This window comes from Tetrao urogallus, assembly GCF_951394365.1.
Source record: "Tetrao urogallus genome assembly, chromosome: 14".
Taxonomy (NCBI): domain Eukaryota; kingdom Metazoa; phylum Chordata; class Aves; order Galliformes; family Phasianidae; genus Tetrao; species Tetrao urogallus.
The window spans coordinates 17,450,703-17,471,041 of record NC_136827.1 but is presented as its reverse complement, the minus strand read 5'-3'; the positions used below and the strand labels follow the sequence as shown (position 1 = coordinate 17,471,041).

General features: G+C 47.0%; 1 protein-coding gene across 1 annotated transcript; it reads right to left on the bottom strand.

Moving 5' to 3' along the window:
- Nucleotides 1-2,590: 2,590 nt before the first annotated feature.
- Nucleotides 2,591-19,824, bottom strand: STK32A (serine/threonine kinase 32A; the record flags this gene model as incomplete). The annotated part of the gene is made up of 12 exons (XM_079542159.1): nucleotides 2,591-2,681; nucleotides 2,955-3,019; nucleotides 4,342-4,470; nucleotides 5,490-5,615; nucleotides 6,171-6,287; nucleotides 7,677-7,774; nucleotides 9,226-9,315; nucleotides 13,754-13,791; nucleotides 17,060-17,233; nucleotides 17,312-17,463; nucleotides 18,373-18,428; nucleotides 19,773-19,824. 12 exons carry the CDS (start codon nucleotides 19,822-19,824, stop codon nucleotides 2,591-2,593), a joined length of 1,188 nt encoding a protein of 395 aa, XP_079398285.1.
- Between the last annotated feature and the right edge of the window lie 515 nt (nucleotides 19,825-20,339).

Genomic DNA, 20,339 nt, shown 5'->3' with positions numbered 1-20,339 from the left:
AGCCCCACACAGAGAGGGCAGTGATCCCTGTGCAAGCAAAGGAAGAAAAAGGGGTGCATTGGTGTTTAAGAAGGAAAAGCAAATAAACCTGTTCTGAAGAATCAGTAAGCCTCAAGCCTTACTTTTCACAAAAGCTACTTGCTACCTAGCTTTAAAGATGTTGCTTCGTTTTATTTTATGCATAGCCTTAAAATTCTGTTGTTGTTGTTGTGGGTTGGGTGGGTTGTGTTTTTCCTCTTCCTTTTGTATGCATGCCGCTCAGACAGGTCACTTGGTTCAGGTCGTTGTTGGTGTTGAATGCTTATGGGCAGATGGGGGTGCAGTGTGAGCCCGGGCAGCTCGTGTTCCTTTGTCTTGGCTCTCAGCAGTGTTTCACCACGATGCCCATTAAGGAGCCCAGAACATCTCTGTAACAGCTGTCACAGCACCTCATGTAAGGAAATTTACGACTTTGTACACTTTATTAAAAAAGAAAGGAAAAAAAAAAACAACTGTTCCTCAAATAACTTGTTGTCATGGCTGCTTTTTTCCACTCTGAGCTGTGGCTGCCTGCCTGGCCCTGGGGGCAGCAGGGGCAGAGAGGCTGTGTCCCAGGGGCAGGATGTGTGCAGGGCTCCTGGAGCAACTTGGGGCTGTTTGAGCTGAGGGAGATGTACAGCCAAAGGGAGTCTGTGTGCAGCACTGGGGGACCAGTATGGATGCTGGGACAGTGTTGCTTCTTGGGCAAAAGCAAAAGTATTAACAAAACAGCTTGGAGCTGGTGCTAGTGAGACTGTTCGCGTTGGCCATGCTGTCTCTGGCCGCTGCCTGTTGTGGCCGTTGTGGGCTGTGCCTGTCAGCTGTGTGGTGACGTGGCCCAGGCCTTCCCAGCTGAGGCTGATTTTGAGGTTGTGGACACCTGTGAGTTAATTGCTCTCCCTGTGTCAGGTGGTGTCCAACTGTGGGTCACTGCCTTCTCCAGGTTGCAAAGCATCCAAAAAAATGAGATTGTTTTTTACATATTAGAAAAAATTGAGTGTCAATCTAAGCAGTGCTAAATAAATCCTTTTTTTTTTTTTTTTCCTGAAGTATTTGACCCTGAAATATTTATTTTTGCATGCCTGTAGCTCAGACAGGATGAGTCGTCTGTGCAGCAGTCCTCAAAGGGGCTGAGCCAGAATAGTTGTGCCGGGGTCGGGATAACTGCTCATACTTGGAAGTTTTGTGAACTTCTGCTATGAAGTAATTAGAGATTTTTTGCTGCTGCCTGTTAGTGATTAAGCTGAGACTGTGCCTCAGAGATTGTTTTGGAGATCTTTTGGGGAATTTTTAAAGGTGCAGCGTTCTCATATAACTTCTTCAGGGTTTTGGGTTTTTTTGTGTATGTGTCAGCTAGTACAACAGCACCGATCTTTGTCCTAGCCAGGAGCAGGGCCAGTTCCCTTGTCTGGGTTTATGGTGTGTGAACCTCTCCTAGGTGGCTGTAGCCCAGTGCTTTGCAGGTGACAGGTATGGCTGTTGTCACAGCCTGGCTTTACTCAGCCCTCCCAGACCTATTCTGCCTTGCACTGCAAGTGACCTCAGAAGAAACAGTGGCTTTTGGTTACCTGGGAAGGAGTCTTTCATTTGCTGTCTGTTTTATTTGGATTTTTTTTAATTAATCAGATTCAGCCAGAGGAGAGAGACAGGAAGGCACAGGAGATACAAGAACCTTTGGGCAAATGGGAGACAGACAGTTCATCACATGTTTATTATATTGCTGAGATTAGGAAGAATGTCAAATAAAGAGGTGAAAGGTTTGGTCTGCAAAAACATTTGAATAATAGCATAATACCTAGCATTTACCATAATAGAGATGCTTTGGTCAATCTCACTCTTGGCAAAGCCTGCACCAGGAGCACAGCTGTTGCTGCTTAAATCAAGTGTGAAGACAACAGCAGAGAGATGAAAAGTACGCATTCAAATTTACCTCTGATGTTGGAAGCCACGACCCATCAGACTCAGAAATTTGCAGCGGTTTAACATGTTTGTGAATGGCTTTTCAGGATGGCCTGGAGAAGCTCTGGGATGCTGCTCATGGGCTGTCACTGTATCACTTCCCTGTCCAGCTGTGTGCCTGCCTGGCTCTGCACCAGGTGGCTCTGCAAGCAGTGAGGAGTGGGAGCATGAATGGAACCTCACTGCCCTTGCCCAGCTGGGGAAGAGGCTTGCTGCCAGCACCAGCCCTTCTGAGGATGTTTGCAGATCTCTGCAAGTTGAGGCTACTGCTGCGTGCCACTGAAGGCGCCACAAGTCAGAGCAGTGTTTTCCACCTGGAAAAATCAGCTCCATGTAGGGATCATGCAGGAATCCTGGCCCAAAGAGCCAGGGCTCACAGCTGCAGATCCCACCATGACAAGGGCTGGTGGTGACGTTCTGCGGGTGGGTGCCTGGTACTCACTAGGCTGTGATACCAACCGGCCAACCCCAGTGGAAGAGTGCTGAGCAGCTCACCCTTCTCACGCAGTCACCTTGCTGCTGTCATGGAAGGCAAAATCATGGGCTGCTTCTAGTGAATGGTGGCAAGCTACAGGGGCAGTCCCAGAGCTTCCTGCTGCCAGGGCTGTGGTTCTCAGAGGTTGTTGTTCTGGCTGTCCTTGTGCATGCCTCTGCACTTGGCCAGCGCTGCTTGCTGCTGGATCTCGTTGTGCTGGTGTCTCACCCTAGGGCAGAGCAGGAGGCAGAGCTGTTGGTGGGCCTGGGGATGCCTGCAGGCTGCCCATTCGCACTGCCTGCCCCAGACCAGCTTCTCTAGGCACCTCCTTGCTGCTGGGGCAGCTGGCCCCAGAGACCCAGCCACGGCAGGGTCATTATGGACAGGATGCCAGCCCGGCCTCAAACCTGCAGGAGCAATGTCATTGCCCATCCCTGTTCACTGGCCAAAAGCTTTTACTCTGCAACAGGATTTGGTACGCTGCCTTTTTATCAGTACTTACTTTTCTCTGTTGAAAACAATGAAGTCCCTCTGGAGTGTCTCTAGATGCTTTTGAAGATGGCAGGCCTTTCACATTTGAATAGAAAAAGATGAAGAAAAATTGAATAAATTCACAGTTGACACAAAAAGATGTTGCAAGGGCATTTTCAAGGAGATACAGCAATATCTTTAGCTCCAAAGCAACACCAGCACTGCAGTTGGGAGAATGGCATTACAACTCTCCTCACATAGAACTCAGTAGGTATACAGGCTTCAAATTATATGTTGGGTTTCCACAGGCATTTTTCTATTGCAGAAAAAGCTCAGACTGCAGAAGCATAAAACTGCTCACGCAGCAAAGCCTTCCAGGGCTCAGGTGTACCCCAAGAGCTCCTGCACCGTGCAGGAGGGAGGCAACAGCTCAGGAACTGTATCATGCTATTTCTTGTGGAAGGTCTACATGAAAGAAGCCATTCAGGCTCAGGTTGCTTGTGTTAACTGCATAGCTGTATGCCCAAACAAATGTATGACTCTTGTCTCAACACTGCAGTTTATCCAGGCTCTTGCCATTGGGATGGAAAACATGTGTTTGGCTCCAGTGCCAATGGAGGAGGCTGCAGGCTGGGAGTGCATGAGAAAGCCAAACCCTACGCAGGGCCAAGCCCTGAGAGCCCAATCCATCTTTAAATACTGAAGATGTTCAACAGCACATCTGACCTTTAAATTACTTTATTACAGAAATGTTCAATAGTGAACAACTAAGGGGCATGAAAAATAATGAAGCTTTATGAAAGCCAAAGCGCTCCTTATGATCTACAGAGGAAATTCTGGCACTGTTGAAGCCAGTAGGAATTTTGACATCGATTCCTGTGTAGGACAGTATCTCAAACTCAGGACCTGGCTAAGCTTGCCCTCTGATACTAGCTTGCATGTTCAAAGCACAGACTCTTCTCAGGTTACTGTTGGCCCTGGAAATGTTCTTTGTTTTTGCAGCACCTGAGACAGAACGAAAGAAAGAGTTCCTACCCAAAAAGGCTCTCCAGCATCATGAAACCTGCACAATGCTTCTGGAGTGTTTTGCATCTTAGAAACTCTTAATGCAATATTCACATGTTACCATTCCCTCTTTCTAGAGGATGTTTCAGAGGAAATAAAATAGAAAGGTTTCTGCTAATACAAAACAGTAACAGCCTAACTGGAGGTTTGGAAAAGCAATAGTGTGTGTTGGTTGATGCACTGTGAGGAGTGCAGCTGGGTGAGGGATGGGGGGATCTCTTGGTAATAAAGCTGGTCAAAAGGAAAAGAGACAGTCTGTCAAACAGGTTGCTGCAGTACTGCTAAGTGATAGCTGGCTTTCACACAGAATGAAAGCCTTCCTTCACCACACGCATGCACCTGCTTGCTCTTACCTGTGAGGAATTGCTTTTGTTGATGTCTTTCTCCTTCTTAGCCAGGCGCTTCTTCTTCTTGTGAAGAGGTTTGGACTCCAGGATCATCTCTTCAAGTTCAAAGGTTGGGTCACAGTTCAGTCTTCCTTTCTGGAGGGGAGAGAAATGTTGCCTTAAGTGAGCAGTGCTGGTCATTAATTGGGCAGGTCTGGGATCTGGGTTTTGTAAAAAATGAACTAATTAGAACTGCACACATAGCTGGAACAGCTGCTGCACATCCGACATATTTCAGCACTTCCCTCAGCTGGGGAAGTGCTGTCAAGGTGTGTTTGCTCCCTTTACACTTACTACTTACATTTAACCCATTGGTTGCTTCAAAGTGACAGCCTCTGTTGAGGCCGTGCAGAATCCTGCATGATGAGTTTTGAAGCAATACACATACATCCACCACAGAAAGCCACTGACAGAGGGGAAATACGTGCAGTTAAATATTCATTCAGTTTAGCTCACCATTTGTTTGGTTGCAAGTGAAAAATGTCTGGAGCATCACTGCACAGAGCAGTCCTTGGATTATTTTCAGAGGGTTACGTTACCTCTGTGCTGCTTTAAATTGATTAAAGAATCAGAAGAATCAGAAACCTGAATCTACCGTATTTGTTCTTTTCCTGTGAACAATGGACTTGTTAGGGAGAGTCACTTCAGGAAGAAACAGTTCTGTAATGGACAGTGATCTCCAGGCTGCTAACGAGCCCTCATCTGCTCATTATTTTTTGCATTAGGAGTGCTGGTCCTAAACAGGGCTGCTAAAGAAGGTGGTTCATTGGAGGATGGCTCAAAACCAACAGCATCCTGTATTTTATCTGCAGTGCCAATGGTGCTCATGCCCTTAAGTCCAAGTGTGCGCACAGAAACTTTGAGATTATTATGAACAGAGTGGATCACCTTTGGGGCGCCCATTCCTTGCAGTCACCACCCATTAACCCTCATCAGATTCACCAGAAAGTGAAAATCGTGCTCTTGCCTGTCCTCCCCTGTGCTAAGGGCACCTACTGTTTTTATGGAAATGGTGAGATGTTCCCACTGTGATTTGGTTGAAGGCACGAGGACAGGATGCAGGCTGTGACGGGGACCGGGCACATTAAGGACCTTTCAAACTTAACACTGCTCACCGTAGGAATGAATTCTGGCATTGTCCTCTTCTGGAGAACAGCATTCCAGTTTACATCTGACAGATAGGGAAAGTCCTGGATATCTTTCAGCTGAGAAAAACGCTTATCAGGATTTGTCTCGAGCAACTGTAGCAAGAGTGAAAGGAAAGAGGTCAGAATGAAAATGGTGTGCCTGCTCAGACTCTCCCACAGTCCTGCCCTCCCATCCTGACCACATGAAATTGCATAAATTTCATGGCATTGAGGGATTTCAATATTATCAGCATTTTTTTGCAAATCTTTTCATTATTGGAAAAAATCATAAAACATTTATGCAAGTTTTTAGTCAAATTTGTGGACATATGTATCAGTACTTCTAAGTTACATCACTCCAGAGAGACGAAGTTGTAGGAGAAACCCTGGAAGTGAATGCTGTGTCCTCAGCAGAGATCCATCCTGGGCTGCCAACATGAGCACCATCACCATCAGCACAGAGAGCAGTGCCGTTGGCTGATGGCGACATTAACGAGCTCTGTCATTAAAAGCTGGCTGTTTGACATACAGCACTACCTGAAGGTCACCAGCACTGAGTCTGGATACAGTTTTCAGTGAATCTCCACCATTTCCCTCAAGAAATGTCAGTGGGGCGCAGTGGAAGTGGATCCCAGCCCTGACGTGCTCCAATCCCACAGCAGCCCTCACCTTTTTGATCAGCATCACCATTTCCTCAGACCAAGCAGCAGGGTACATCACTGTAGCAGTCTTAAATACGTGAGCAATTTCATTTGTGGAAGTGTTGGAGCGAATATGATACGGCCTCTGTGAAAAGTGCAACAAGGAAAGCATTTTAGTGTATCTTTTCAGCTCTTTCAGAAATCTTTTCAGAGCAAGGCGGCTCCAAACAAAATCTCTAAGCACATTCCCCAACCCCCCCACTGAAATCTCTGCCTGTCAGGTCTTGAGCTCATCTGAAATAAGCACAGTAATAATGCCAGAGGACAGCAATAATGGCTGGATGACAGATAGGAGCCATCAGTCAGTGTCCAGCTTTGTCTTCCTCAGCCTCGCCAGCGTTCCCAATGTTCCCGTAAGACGCCTCTGTGTTTTCAGTTCTTTGCTCATATTGGCTGTGACAGAAGGGAAATGGAGCGGGATTTTTCACACCTCATGGAAAAGCGCCGTTCCAGCAAAGGCTGAGAGCCGCCGGTCCGGCACTGCAGGACGCTCTGCACGCGTGGCTGCGCGGCAGTCGGGCACCCGACCCTGAGCTGCTGGGCTGCATGCGGGGAAACGGCCGCCTTTCAGCCCCTGCATGGAGCAACCGCACTGCTGTGCTTGGATACTGCGTGCAATGGAAGAGTGCTGCTGGGAAGCATCTTTAACTCCCGGATTTCTACAGTGTGTGCGTGGGGAGCTGCTACAAGTGCATTTAAACAACACGGACACGATGTCAGATGCAACTGTGTGCATGGTGCCACCGCACACAGACACTGAAGGCACCTTGAGGTCCGCCCAGTGCCACTGCTGTCAGAGCTGCCACTGCTCACCGCTGTGCCGCAACCCCCTGAGTCCCTCACTATGTATCCACTGCTACCACCAAGTCAAAAATCCAACGCCATGGGCAGTCCTGCAATTAATTTAAATTTACAAATAGAAAATTCAGATTTATATTAATATTTTTACAGTTACCCGTCAGTTCAGACTGACATCCCCTTAATGTGCGCTGTCAAGATTGCTCACCCTCTGTTCTTCACATTTTTGTGAAAAATACTTTTAGGCTCCCAGCAAAAATTGGCTGCAGCATTTTTTAAAGGTGTTTTGCCCTCCTTTACCAAACAGAGCTTTCAGCCTCTCAAGGTTTTCAATCATCTTTAGCTTAGAAGAATGTCATTCAAAAAATGGTATCCCACTTTTTACACAGCACTTCCAAAGCACTGCTCTGATCAACTGCCTGCAAGTAAGGTCACCTGAGAAGCCCTCAGACAGAGCAAGGAGCTGCTGCAATGTGCTCTTCTGAATGGCAATGTGATCATAGCTGTGATCACAAAAGCTCTGATGAAGATTTGATTTCTGCTGACTATGCTGTAATAAACCTTAGGGCCTGAAATCTGTCTCAGAACTTTCCTCCCTGTTACAAAGCATCAGCCCCTCCAACAGCATGCTTAAGGAAAGAGAGGGACAGAGGCATCAGCGCTGTGTGCTCCGTACCCGGGCCCTGAGCAGCTCATAAGCAGTGATTCCAAGTGACCACCAGTCCACAGCAAAGGAATAGCCGATGGGTTTTGTAGAGTTAAACATCTCAGGTGCTGTGAAATACAGAAAAGAGATCATTCACATTGTTGCAATCCTGAGTTAAAAGCAGCAGTACAGAATGCTTGATCCAGTGACACAGAAAGCATCCCAGGGCACAAATCAGCAGATCACCTTGTAGCAGAAATGATGAGTTATGGGCTGAAGCAGTGATTGGGCACCTGGTGGGAAGGCAGGGCCAACCCAGGGGAGCTCAGCTATATGCAAGGTACCTGATGGAAGGGCTGGAGCCAGGATCCACCTCTTCCCAGCCCAGAGGTGAGGGTGTTTCTCTGGAGTTCCCTGCAAACCTGAGGTCTTCTAAAGGTAAGCAGCATTTTGTGTGTGTGTGTGTTGCATTTGGGCTTGTCCTCGTTTGCTGTAGTCAAAGACTTAGCTACTCTGCTATCAGTGCTCTCCATTGCGTTATAGCATTACACACCCATTTCTGCTTTTACTTTGGAACAAGGGTACATGGCTGGTCTATTGGCCCCTTATTAAGGGGTGCAGGGAGCTACACAAGCTTGAAGAATGGGCTTGCTTGCACCATTTCATTTTTCAGTTTTTGTTAGGCCCCACAGTAGCTGTCTCAGAGCAGCCACCAATGTGATGTGAATGTCTATATGAGAAATACAATCCAAACTATTTGCATTACAAAATGCTTTATGTAACTCCCCAAACCACGTAGAGGCTCTCCAGGCTCACTTTCCTGTATCACATAAAGCACCCAAAGTTCTGAGTTCTGGTGTGTTCAGGCAAGGAGAGGCACAATTTAACTGAGCAGAGTCTGAGAGCCACAACCTTTCAGGGCAGGTCAGCGATACGGAGTGGGCAGGGGCTGGAAGGCTCCTCCTCAGCCAACACATTTCCCTTCTAAGATGAAGGGAATAAAATACTGTAGTTATTTTCCTACAAGATGGGTAGGAAGAACTGCTCTGAATAAAATAAAACCAAACCCAAAGAGCAGCATTTTCCTTTTGTGCATTTGCTCCTCTTTACAGTGATTGCACCAGGTGGTGTTGAGGTGGTCCTGATGAGAAGGAGCCTCCTTGTCCCCCTCCCCAGGGCCTGATGTCTGCAGAAGCTTTGGGAAGGGATTTGTGCTGAGCCCTTTGGGAAGGGCTTTGTGGGAGACTGCACTGGTTTGTGAGAGTTTTGTTTTTAGTGTTAGCTGTATAGAAAGACTTCTGGGTGCTTTTGCTTCACTCAGAAGTGTCACGCTCCTGCTTTCTTCAATGCAAAGGCTTCTCTGTGTGACGTTTCCACCTGAGCTCCATTAGCATTCACCTGGTTTCTCTGTGGTTCATTTTCTGCATACTCCAGCCCTGATTTCTCCCAGGTACATCAGTGGTATTCTGCTCTATCAGCTGTGCTTGTGTGATGAGGAACTGGAGTGATGTTTTACCATGGTTATTGATTCAGATCTGGAAGATGGCAATTCAGGAGCACAGTGTTCGTTGGCTCTTACCCATGTACGGCTTTGTGCCAGCGATTGTGGTGACTTGAGTTTCTTTAGTCAGCATTGTGGCAATGTTGAAGTCGGTGATGTGCACGTGCCCTGGAAGGCAGAGATTGAAGTGTAAACAGATTTGCTTTAATTTCACAAAGAAATAACCTTCCATCAGAAGGTTATCAAAGTAAAGTATCCAATGGAAAGTAGTTTCCATGTGGAAATTTCTCATGCCAGAACTGATAGAAAGCATTTAGCTTATAGGCTGCTTATAACTGTATCTTCTTAGAGGAAATATCCCTTATTTATCCTCTGGGAGTGAAATATCGGTGTTTTCACAGTTGTCACTGTGCACTGTTTTCTGTCTTTGAATGTGCCTTGTGATGTTTGTGAGCTCGTTTCAGTGGTGTTTGTTTTATCAAGGATTTCTTGGTGTTTTTGAGCATGGTTTCTGCTCAATGTGCTGCGATGTGTGCAACTATTGCCTGCAAACTGAGAAGGAAATGTGAAGATGAATGTGATAAGCAGGGATGAGAATGGAAACACCTCCACTGGGCTTGTGGCTGATTGGTTACTTTTTCTTTTTTGACAAGTACTTAATTTATTACTCCTTATTCCCTGAACTATCAGTGAGCAAACCCATGGAGTACAGCAGTGCAGGTAATCAATACGGGGCCGACTTCCCTGAAGTGAACTTCTTTGAACCTTAGAGGTTAACCTGGCCTAATTCTTCTGATTAAATGCTGGCTTCTTCCTGGTCTCGTGCATTTTCTCGTAAGGCAATGAACTACTTAATCTCTGACAGTGTTGGACTCATCATTAAATCCAGGGAATGCTGTGATGTTGTTTTGCAGACACTGCCACAGGGGGTGGCTGAATTGCTGTTGTTTTCTTAACCACAGAGGTCAAATGGAAGTGGTTTTTACTGATGGAGATGCTGGGACGATATTCACTCGTGAATTTCAGCAGCTGGAAATTCATTGCTGCTTTACTTCATGAGTTAAAGTAGAATGTGGTTGTCCTTATGGCTAAAAATCTGTGCTTTGGCAGTGAACATATGCTGTCCTCTCTGGATGCTATAAAATATTGAAGCCAACCCTTACATTTGCACAGAAATATATTATGTGTGAGCAGTGACCAAATTTGCCTGCTGCAAATATCTGATCTAGCTGGAGAAAACAAGGGAACAGAAGTACAGTTCGTTATTAGCTAGAAAATCCTGCATCACATCCCTGTTCCTGCACGCAGCTTTCCAACAACACTGCATAGAGTGCAGGAGCTCTCTCTCCCCTGCCCTGAATCAGCCATGGTCAGAGCACAGCATGGGTGTGCAGGGCAGGCGGGCAGCCCACAGTACCATTGGTCTGGGATCATTCCTCAGCCACTGAACTTCCAGACCCATATCAGCATCTGGAAAAGACAAACTCATCCTCTGGCCCGCTCCCATGAGTGGTTGTCTGCTGTTTCAGCAGCTTCGTTTCCTGTCAGATTCAGCAGAAGGTGCGCACTGCTCACAGGACAGCCTGTCTGCCAGTTGTCCAGTTCATTGGGTCAGACCTTTCTTCACTGCGTGCTCTGTGGGCTGTTAGTTCCACTGAGACACAAAACAGCTCCTTAACAGAGCTGTGGTGCTTCCAGGCTCCATTCTGAAGGAAGAAATGCAGGGGTCTTTCTGTGAGCCATGTGAACTGCTGGAAGACCCTGGGTGAGAGGCAAAGAATCTCTCGCATGCTGCAAGTTTGGAGCACGTCCCTCCTTGCTGCTGTCAGTGCTGTACAACATCAGTCAGGTCCTTGCTTCCTCCCTTCCTGTGAAGGAGTTGTGATCAGATCGCTGGGGAGTGCTTGAAAGGAAAGGATGATACAGGATTTTCTTGTCTTGAGATGTCCTCTACGTCCTTGTATTCTTTTCTTTTATCTCTCATTCCACTGTGTGGGGAGGTGTTTTGATAAATGTAAATCAGAGACTTAGTAAGAATTTGCTATTCCAAGCATAAATGTGCCCTTCTCTGGATGCATCCTTTCAGTGATTCACTTCAAACAAACCGCAAATTTTTAAATGTTCCCACTTGGGAGCACATCAAACAATGGCATGGACAACAGGAAGGAGCTCTGTGCAGTGGGACTTCATGGAATGTAGTTGTGTTGAACTGCAGCTGTACAGGGCAGGGTGGACAGGTTGAGCAGACATAGCTGTTGGTGGACAGGAGGAGAGCACTGTGTGCTGCTGCGGAGTTTTCAAGTCAGACTCCAAGGCCTGTGTTCTCCTGATAGCTCAGCATCTCCAATTGCAGCTGGTGTCTGAGCAGCACAGCCAGAGCTGCACTCTGAGCACGTGTCCTTCCCCACATCTCCTCGTCTGCTGGGAAGTGGCACTTCCAAATCAAATCTTGGGTTCTGAGGATGCAACGCTCCCCTGTGAGTATTGCATGCAGAGCGGAGAAGGACTTTGTGCTCTGCGGTGGGCAAAGAAGTTTGCTGTTAAATGCAGCACTTCTGTTACTACATAATCCCTTTACCTTTCCAGAACACCTCTGAAGGAGGAAGGGAGAAAAAAACAAAGGCTTCTCTGAATTCAGCTAAGATTGTTTTAAAGAATATTAAGCACATCAGGTATGTTGGTAACAATTTGCAGCAGGTGATACATGTCAGTGCATAGTATCATGAGGCAGTGCACCATCAGCAATCTGAACCAGACTCCTCCACACAGCCAGAGATGTGCCAGGGCTCCTCTGCCCTGCCAGGCATCGGCACCAAAGCTGCACTGAGCTTTGCAACAGGCAAAACTGCATTTCTGTGCTGAACATGAACGCCTCCTGTAGGAGGGTGATGGGTGACAACAGAAGGTGGCACATTACTGCTGAAGGGCTGAGCTGGGAGCCTGGGGATAATGGGGGCAAAAGGCTGCAGCTGGACTGCTGAAGGTTTCTAGGTGTCTCATGTTTGGAGAGACCTGATCTCAGTGAAGAACCATGGTTAGTAAACAGTGTGCATTTTTTGATAACAGCACAGAATGCCTGGTGAAGGAGGAGGGAGAATGATGTTCTTCAGCTTTGTTCCATAAGTAAGAACAAGCAGAATCTGTGAGGCTAGATGGAGATAAATGTGCCCTAATAATATATACACAGGGGACAGACAAATCTGTTTCCCCTTACAGTTTTCTATATGCACAAGAGGATGCATTTTTAGCTGAAGATGCAAGAGGAAAAGAAATAGAAGCATGGCCATAAGGACATTGAAGCCAAGGGCACATTCACCAGAAATAACTCTGAAACCTCTACAACAGACACTTAAAACACCACAGTGATAGAGAACAGGCTCAAAAATCATCCCAAATTGCAGTCATAATGGAGGTCTGCAGGTGATCTGTAATGGAAGCCTGTAGGTGCCACGCTGCGGAGCTGCAGAGTCGCACAGTGCCTTCCTGCCCTGCCTTCCTCTATGCAAGGATGCTGACCTACATTCCTGTGGTCCTGCAGTGCCTGGAGTCACAGCGCTGCTCAGAGAGTAGCCCTGGGCATCTGGCCCTGTGTGGGCACTGTGTGGCTGGGCAGTGCTGGTCCCCTGTTTGCTGTGCTGCAGCTCCTCCATAAATAAACTGGTGCTTTGAAAGTGGAGTCCATGGGCAAACTGGGAGCCTGGGCTTGGATGCAGGGGAGCCTGGTCATGTGTGAGAACAGCAGTGATTCTTCAGGAACGTCAGCATCGGTGTTGAAACCTCTGCAGTGATAACACACTCAGATACGCCTTGCTCCTTTGCTGGCACTTGCTCTTGAAATGGCTTTATTGGAGCTGTTAATGAAGATTTCTCACAAGACGCTATATGTATTTCCAGGAAATATTGAAATACTAATTTCTTTTTTAATGACTTAAAAACTAATCAGTGTCAGAACAGCTCTTCACTGGAGCAACTTTGCCAGGGTAAAACCAAATGTATTCAGTGATGGAACAGGACTATAGTTAGGAAAATGTATAGCTCTCTCTCTATGTAGTGCATCCAGCCCTAAGTCCTGTTCAGAGCTTCCTCCCCAAGATAAAAGCTCAAGAAAGAAGAAATATGTGAATGAAGATGTTCTGTGCAACTGTAACACATTCTGTTTATGCGCATAAGTTACACACAACTGTGCTTACACTTCTGCTCATATTACTACATTTTGGGTATATTGAAAGCAACTGCAGAGGCTTTAAAATGAGAACTGCTTGGAAGCTGAGTCCAAACAGCACAGAATACATCTGACCTGCAACACCCTCCAGAAATGCCACTGAATCAGTCTACAGCAGAGTTGATTAAACACCAATATAACCCCAGGAAATTGCCCAGCAATGTGGGATGCACAGTGCTCTGAGTGCACCCAGTGCTGCTCCTCTAAAACAAGTCATCATCATCCCAAACACACAAGGGCAATAATGCTCCAGACTGCTTGTGGACCAGAAAAGAAAGCAACACAAACTGAGGAAAGCTATGAGCACTGAAAACTCGGCACAGGTTTACTATTTCTGTCCCTGCTTTTATACATATGGATGACTAGGGGGTAAGCGGCACTTACCGTGCTCGTCCAGCAAGATGTTGTCAGGCTTGATGTCCCTAAGAGAGAAGAAAACAGCCATTCAGCTGGGGATGTGGCGTGAAGCAACGCTGCGGGAGATTTCTGAGTAACCAAGCTGCAGGCTGTAGAGGGAATTACACCTCAGAAAAATCTTTTGTTGGAGTTCTTCAGCTCTGATGTTTCTGCAGGGTTTGATTTCAGCACAGGAGAACAGCTTCTCAAGCAGCAAAAGCAGAAATAGAGGTAGAGATGTGACTGCCAGGGCCAGCAGCACCCGGATACTCCAGCCACAGTGTCAAAAGCTGCTTTTTACCTTTTTCGTTACTTCATACTCTGTCTCAATATAATACTCTATGGAAGTTGTTTGCCGTTTACCCAGTAAAAATCACATGTTGGAGTGAAGCAGACAAATGGCGTCCATTGTTGCTCTTATTCTTTTGGCATCACTGGAGTCATTCAGCTGCAGGTGGAACATCAGAGTGGCACAACCAGGAAAGTGTTTGTGTGCCTTAATGGCACACAATGGAGTTTCTGCAATGAGGGACAAAAGGTGCAAAAGCAGGAAGGCTCTCTAAAAAAAGTGTGCTTTGTATTACAGGAATAAAAATTACAAAATCAGAATTGCATTCATTTAAATGCTTGCCAAATTTCTCCCTTTGGCTTTTAATATGTAGACCTTACAGAAAGTAGAACAGATGTTCTGATGCTCTGTTTGGGATTTTATTTATTAATGCTTTCATTTTCTTCAGAAGGATAAAAGTCACCCATGCTGCTGCTTATGAACTTCTTTCCTCCAGGCTACTGAGAAATTGACACAGCAGGGAAATTCATCACCACTGCATCTGATGCATCTCAGTTACCAACTGTGGGCACATGAACAAATGCCTCACCCTTGGGGTAACAGCAGGGAGCGTGAGGGGCATCAAAGGTTGGAGAAGAAAAATATGAAGTGAGGAGAAAAAGGATGAACAAAATACGGTTTGTGCTCTACAGCACAAAGTGGCAATGATTGTAATAACAAATTGTGAAGACAGCCCCATCCCGTAAGGGAGAAATGGAAGGAATAACCTTAACGGGAACCCATTCCTGTGTGGAAGTGCTGCAGAGAACCCCGCTTCCAGTCCATGAGAATGTGCCCTGCTTTCTCTGTCTGCTACTAAGAGAACAGTGAATGGAAATGAGTAAATGTCATTTATTTTGATTAGAGGGAGCTGCAGATGCCTGGCTGAGCTCATCCCCGCCGTGAGCTCTGGAAACAAACTGGTTCCTGCAGGCTTTGTTCCTGAACAAAAGAGCAACAAACCCCTGTAGCAAAGCTGTAATAAAAGGCGTTCCATTGAAGGGAGATGTACACCTGATACACCTCCTGAGTGCGCCTGAATGGCTTTACAAGATATTAGCTGCTCTTAATGACCTAATTACACCAGCACCCATTGCCTGCTCTCGCACTGAGCCAGCACAGCTCTGGGCACTGTGGGAGGTGAGGAGTGGGAGCAGCACAGCGATGCCCTGGGTGTGCAGATGCTGCACAGGGCACGGTGAGGAGGGAGCAGCTTTCAGGCTTTACAACTGCAAAAGGTACACTGTGGCCTCGCCTGGCCAGCTGCAATCCAGGAGAGAACATATATCTGATTACCACATAGCAGCTTTCAGTCCTCTGCAGTCCTGCTCCTTCTGGGCTGAGCACAGACCTTTCCTAGCCTGAAAAGGTTAACAACCATTTCCTACCTTTCTGTGTACAGAGAAAAATAACTGAAGCCATCGCTCTGCTGTCTGCACACAGCACTGTTCAGACAATGTGAACAGTTGTTTGCATCTCTCCTGCCATTCCCAGCCATTCCCAGCTGTGGATGTTGCACTCCTCAGCTGAGTCCCTTTACCTGATACTGTCCCGCTGAGATACAGCGTTTATTAAATCTCTTGCAAATTTTGCAGCTCGCTATACATTTTGTGGAACCATTGTACTGTGATACTGTACTGCATACAGCTGCTTGAAATACGCCTTGTGGATCAGACTCAGCCTTTGGGGACCTGTCCTTGGACACATGTGCACTCCACCTCCACAATCCAACCTGTATTTGCAGAGAACCCTCTGGGAAATCACAGCAGCTTTGCTCCCAGGCTCTTCCCTGTGTATCTGCAACTGGAGTGGGTGCTGGGGCACTGCACAGCTATGCTGGCATCCCTATGCCCAGAACAGGGACCATCAATTCTCAGTTACCTCTCACCTTTACCAGGTGCAGTTTGTTTCCTATACAGGCTTTTCCTTAGATCATAAATTGTGCAGCTCTTCCTGCCCACGAGCCCTGGAAATGCCACTGATTGCAACACATTTCTGGTAGAGAAGATTTCCTCCTTGTGCTTCTCTTGTACCCATGTCCGACACGATTTATTTAGACCAAGCCTGCAGCACAAAGATTTGCTCCTGGCTGCCCAGGACAAAGGCAGTTCAGTGTGCGCTTCCCAATGTTTAATTCATGCTCATCCATTATTTGGTGACTCGGGCAGGTGTGGGGTGGAGGCACAGCTCAGTGCCCGCTGTCTCCCCGCTGCACGCAGTGCCGGAGCAGAGCAGGGTGCCGGCTGCTTGCCAAGGTCAGGGTACCGTGGGGCAGAAATCTATGCTGGTATTCATACAAACAAAGAAGGACTCATGCAAACAATCCAAGAGGGATGAAAAATAAGACTCTGAGAAACTGGCAGCTGTATGTAAGGAAGCCTGTCTCATAAGAAAGAAGAGCAAAATCTTTTTGGTCCGCAGGGGTTCTCTGCAAACGAGGAGGGCCCACCTCCTCATGGATCATGGAGGCAAGCTTTCTGCTTTCACACATCAGGAATGGCAGGTGTATACTCCTGGACAGAAGCAAGTGCTCATCAGCCTTGAATAGTGCATTCCTTCTTTTGCTAACCACCAGGATCATGTCAACCCTAAATTTGTGCCATGCTTTATTTTTTACACCTCACAAGAATGCTGTCTCTGGGATTATAAATGTGATAATTTTCTGCCCTTGCCCTGTTTTTTAACCCATTCTAACTCCATCCCTGCTGATGCCCTAGTTAGCCAACGCTGAGCCAAAAGTCTTGGACCTCTGAGGTCTACATCACTTAATAAATCAGGAATGGGAAATGTCACAGGAGAGAAATGCTTTTCTCTGAAAAATGTACACCGTTTTACACAAAAGCCAATGTACGTGGGGCAGTTTGTTTAGCTCTGAAGGTTCTGCTTGTCCTGTCAAATCATGGAGGAAAAAATCAGCCCCTTCTGCAGCCCACGAATTCCACCCGCCTATGGAGGACCCAGCTGACCTGTGGATGATGTGTCTGCTCTGGAGGTAGTCGAGGGCCAACACCAGCTCACAGATGAACAGTTTCACAGTGCCTTCCTGGAATCGCACGTTCTGTTGGAGGTGGTACCGCAGGTCCCCTCCGAGCAGCAAGTCTACCACCATGAACATGTCCTCTTCGTCTTGGAATGAGTACCTGCCACGCCATAAACATGCTCAGAGGTTTCTCTAGCTAACAACAGACTTACCAGGGAGCAAAGGAGAAATGCCTTACCAGAGATTAACCAGGAAGGGGTGTTCCAGGCCTTGCATGATCTGCAACTCCTTAAAGACATTCCTCACTTCATTACGCTCCACACACTTCTGCTTGTTCATGTATTTCATGGCATACATTTTCTTGGTGTCATTCTTTTGTACAACACAGACCTAAACGAGTAAATGAGTGATCCATCAGAGATGATTTGCCAACAAATCAACACAGATGAAGCATGGCCTCTGGGTGTATTTCACAGAGCCCCTCAGCCAAGTCCAGCTCCATGTGCTGCTCTGCAGCTCAGGCATTGCCAGTGGGTGCCTCAGCGAACACCTCATCCCATGTTCTCCCAAAGGACAGTTTTTGCTGTGGGAGGATGAGGGGAAGGAACGTATCAGTGAAAAACTGAGTCTGTGAGTGTGCAAAACCAAATATTTAGGGTTTTTCCTCCTTTCTCTCTCCAGATTTCTTTCCATGACAGTTTGGGGATGAATTTGCAAAGTTTTGATCAACCTTTTTTGTTTTTCCACCCACAAGTCTTTCTCTCACTCTGTACATAAGGCACATCTCAGTTATGGGATCTGTGTGCCCTCATGAAAAGGGAAATGACCTTTGAAATTTCTGCTAACATCTAAACCCATGAAATTTCATAACAATAAAAATAAAACTGATGTGACTGTAATGTGATGCTTAATAACAAACGCTGTTTCACAGACAGATGTTCCCTTAAAAAGATACCGCCAAGGCTTTTATGTGGGTGTAGCCCTTTGCTAAATACATATCATGATATTCAGTGTTTTGCTGCAGAAACCTGGGAGATGTTTATCCAGAAACAGACAATTCAGGCCGTTTGATTTATCACTGTTTTGTGTTAACCTCCTGTAATATCGTTTGTGGTTATGGAGTGGATGAAGAATTGGCTCTGATTCTTTCTTGACCAACTTGATGAGCTGATGCTCAGTAGATCTCACTGACAGTGCAGTATTTTTTCTTCTCTTTGCTCTCATTAAAGCCTCTCTAATTTCCCCCTCTCTCCGTTGTTTCCAGCTCTCCCAATGCTGATTCACTCACACACTACTTACTTTTCCAAAGCTGCCCTTCCCAATTGCTCGCAGTATCTCAAAATGGTCGAAGGTGACTGCAAGAAACAGCAAACATTCAAATGCAAAATGGCTGAGCAGCAGTTGGATGAAGTTATTTCTAATTCTTCACAAGAGAAAAAAACCTGAAGTGTTCTCCAGCATCTCCCTGTTGTTTTTGAAGACACGGGGTTGTTTAAAATTTGGGGTTTAGCAGATTTTTCTTTCCAGCCCATCTGCCCATTCAAAGGACAGCACCTGTGCCTGTCACTGTGTTGCTCCAGAGAGCATTTATTCCTCAGCCATAGGAGCTGATACGGCACAAAGCGCCTTGAACCAGGCAGGACTCAGCAGAGGGAGCAGACAATGAAAATCAGATTAGTTTCCGTCTCACAGCCTGGACACAGCACCCCGAGGAAGGTGGTCAGGAAAGAGAGAAGTGTCAGCCACCTGAGTTAGCACAAGCAGTATTCATGAAAGAAGATGCCAGTATTCGACATTGGATGTGCCAGGAATGAGATCTCCAGGAAGGTCTCACACCACTGATGTTTTTTCTCCCTCGTGTCTCTATCAGCTGTGCCAGTAAACTTCAGTACAGAGGAATCCTGATCAGATCTGCCCTAACTGCCCTTCCCCACATGTGTAGCACTCAGCATTTCGTTGGGCCTGATAAACATCACACATTTTCTATGAAGCATTGGAACAAACTGAGAATTTCACTCGGGAAGAATTTCGACTGTTCATTTTTAACAATTCAAGATTGTTCAGTATTTGATTAGCATTCTTCTCTGTGTAAGAACAGTTTATGAGTCATCTAAGTTCTCATCTTTTGTTTGTATTTTATTTGTATTATCTATGCACTTTGTTACTGTACTCATGGGAAAGCCCATATGGAAGTTAATGAGCTCAGTCATGCAGCAGGAGCTGTATTTATGGAATGATCCTTAAGTGCCACCTCTACCATTTGGCACCAGCCTGCGTGGCTGCTCTCAGTGCCCCTCCTGCTGGGGCTGTCAGCCCAGCTCTGCAGCAGTTCTCCCATGGAACCAAAAGCTCTGAAGGACACACATCGCCGAGCTCTTCTGCTACTCCTCGTCCCACTCCTTGAGCTGTGCTCCAAACAAACCTTCCTTCCTGCAGAACAGCAGTTTCTTCCCTGCTCTCAGACTGCCTGGCAGCGTCCCCGGGCGTCTCAAAGCCCCCCCCCGAGTGCCCCCATCCTGTGCTCAGCTCGTGGCCACCGACAGCCGGCCCAAAGGCGCGGGGCTGCGGCACGCCTGACGCTGCTGTGCCTCGCTGGGGTGCCCGGAGCTGGGGTGACTCCTAGCCGTGCTGCCCTCGGGATATTCTATGCGGACTTCGCAGCTTCAGACACCAACCGCTCTGCAGAGCGGAGCTCTTACCTTCTTCGTTCTCACCGAAGGGCAGCGACTTGCTGGAGGTGTTTGCTCCCATGCTGCCTCCTGCCCAGAATCAGCTCTCCCGCTCCTCCCCCTGACGTTTCTCCTACGAGCCCGGCGTGTGCGGGGCTGTCATCCCGTGGGTCACTGCTGGTGGGCCCGCGGCGCGGTGCTCTGCTGGTGCATCCTGGGGAAAACAAGAGGCAAAATGTGTCACCACCGAGGTTTGAGAAACACTTCGCAGCCCATACATTTCCTACTGAACACTGAGAGCTCTGGGGACAAAACTGAGAATCAGAAAAAGCACAGCAAAATGGACCTGAGCAGAGAAACTCAGGAAAAGTGTAACCTTGCCTCCTTGACCAGAGCAGCTGCCTGCTGAGTGAGGTGAGGCACAGAGACCAGCAGGGCAGCAGCCTGAGGGCGTGCCTTGTGTTTGCAGCATCATCTAATGCACGGAGCTTTGCAGCCCTGGTGCTGTTATGACCAATTTAGACATGATAAAGCATGACTAACCGTAGCGATGTCAGTATACAAAATAAATGACTTGGATACATGAAATCAGAAAGG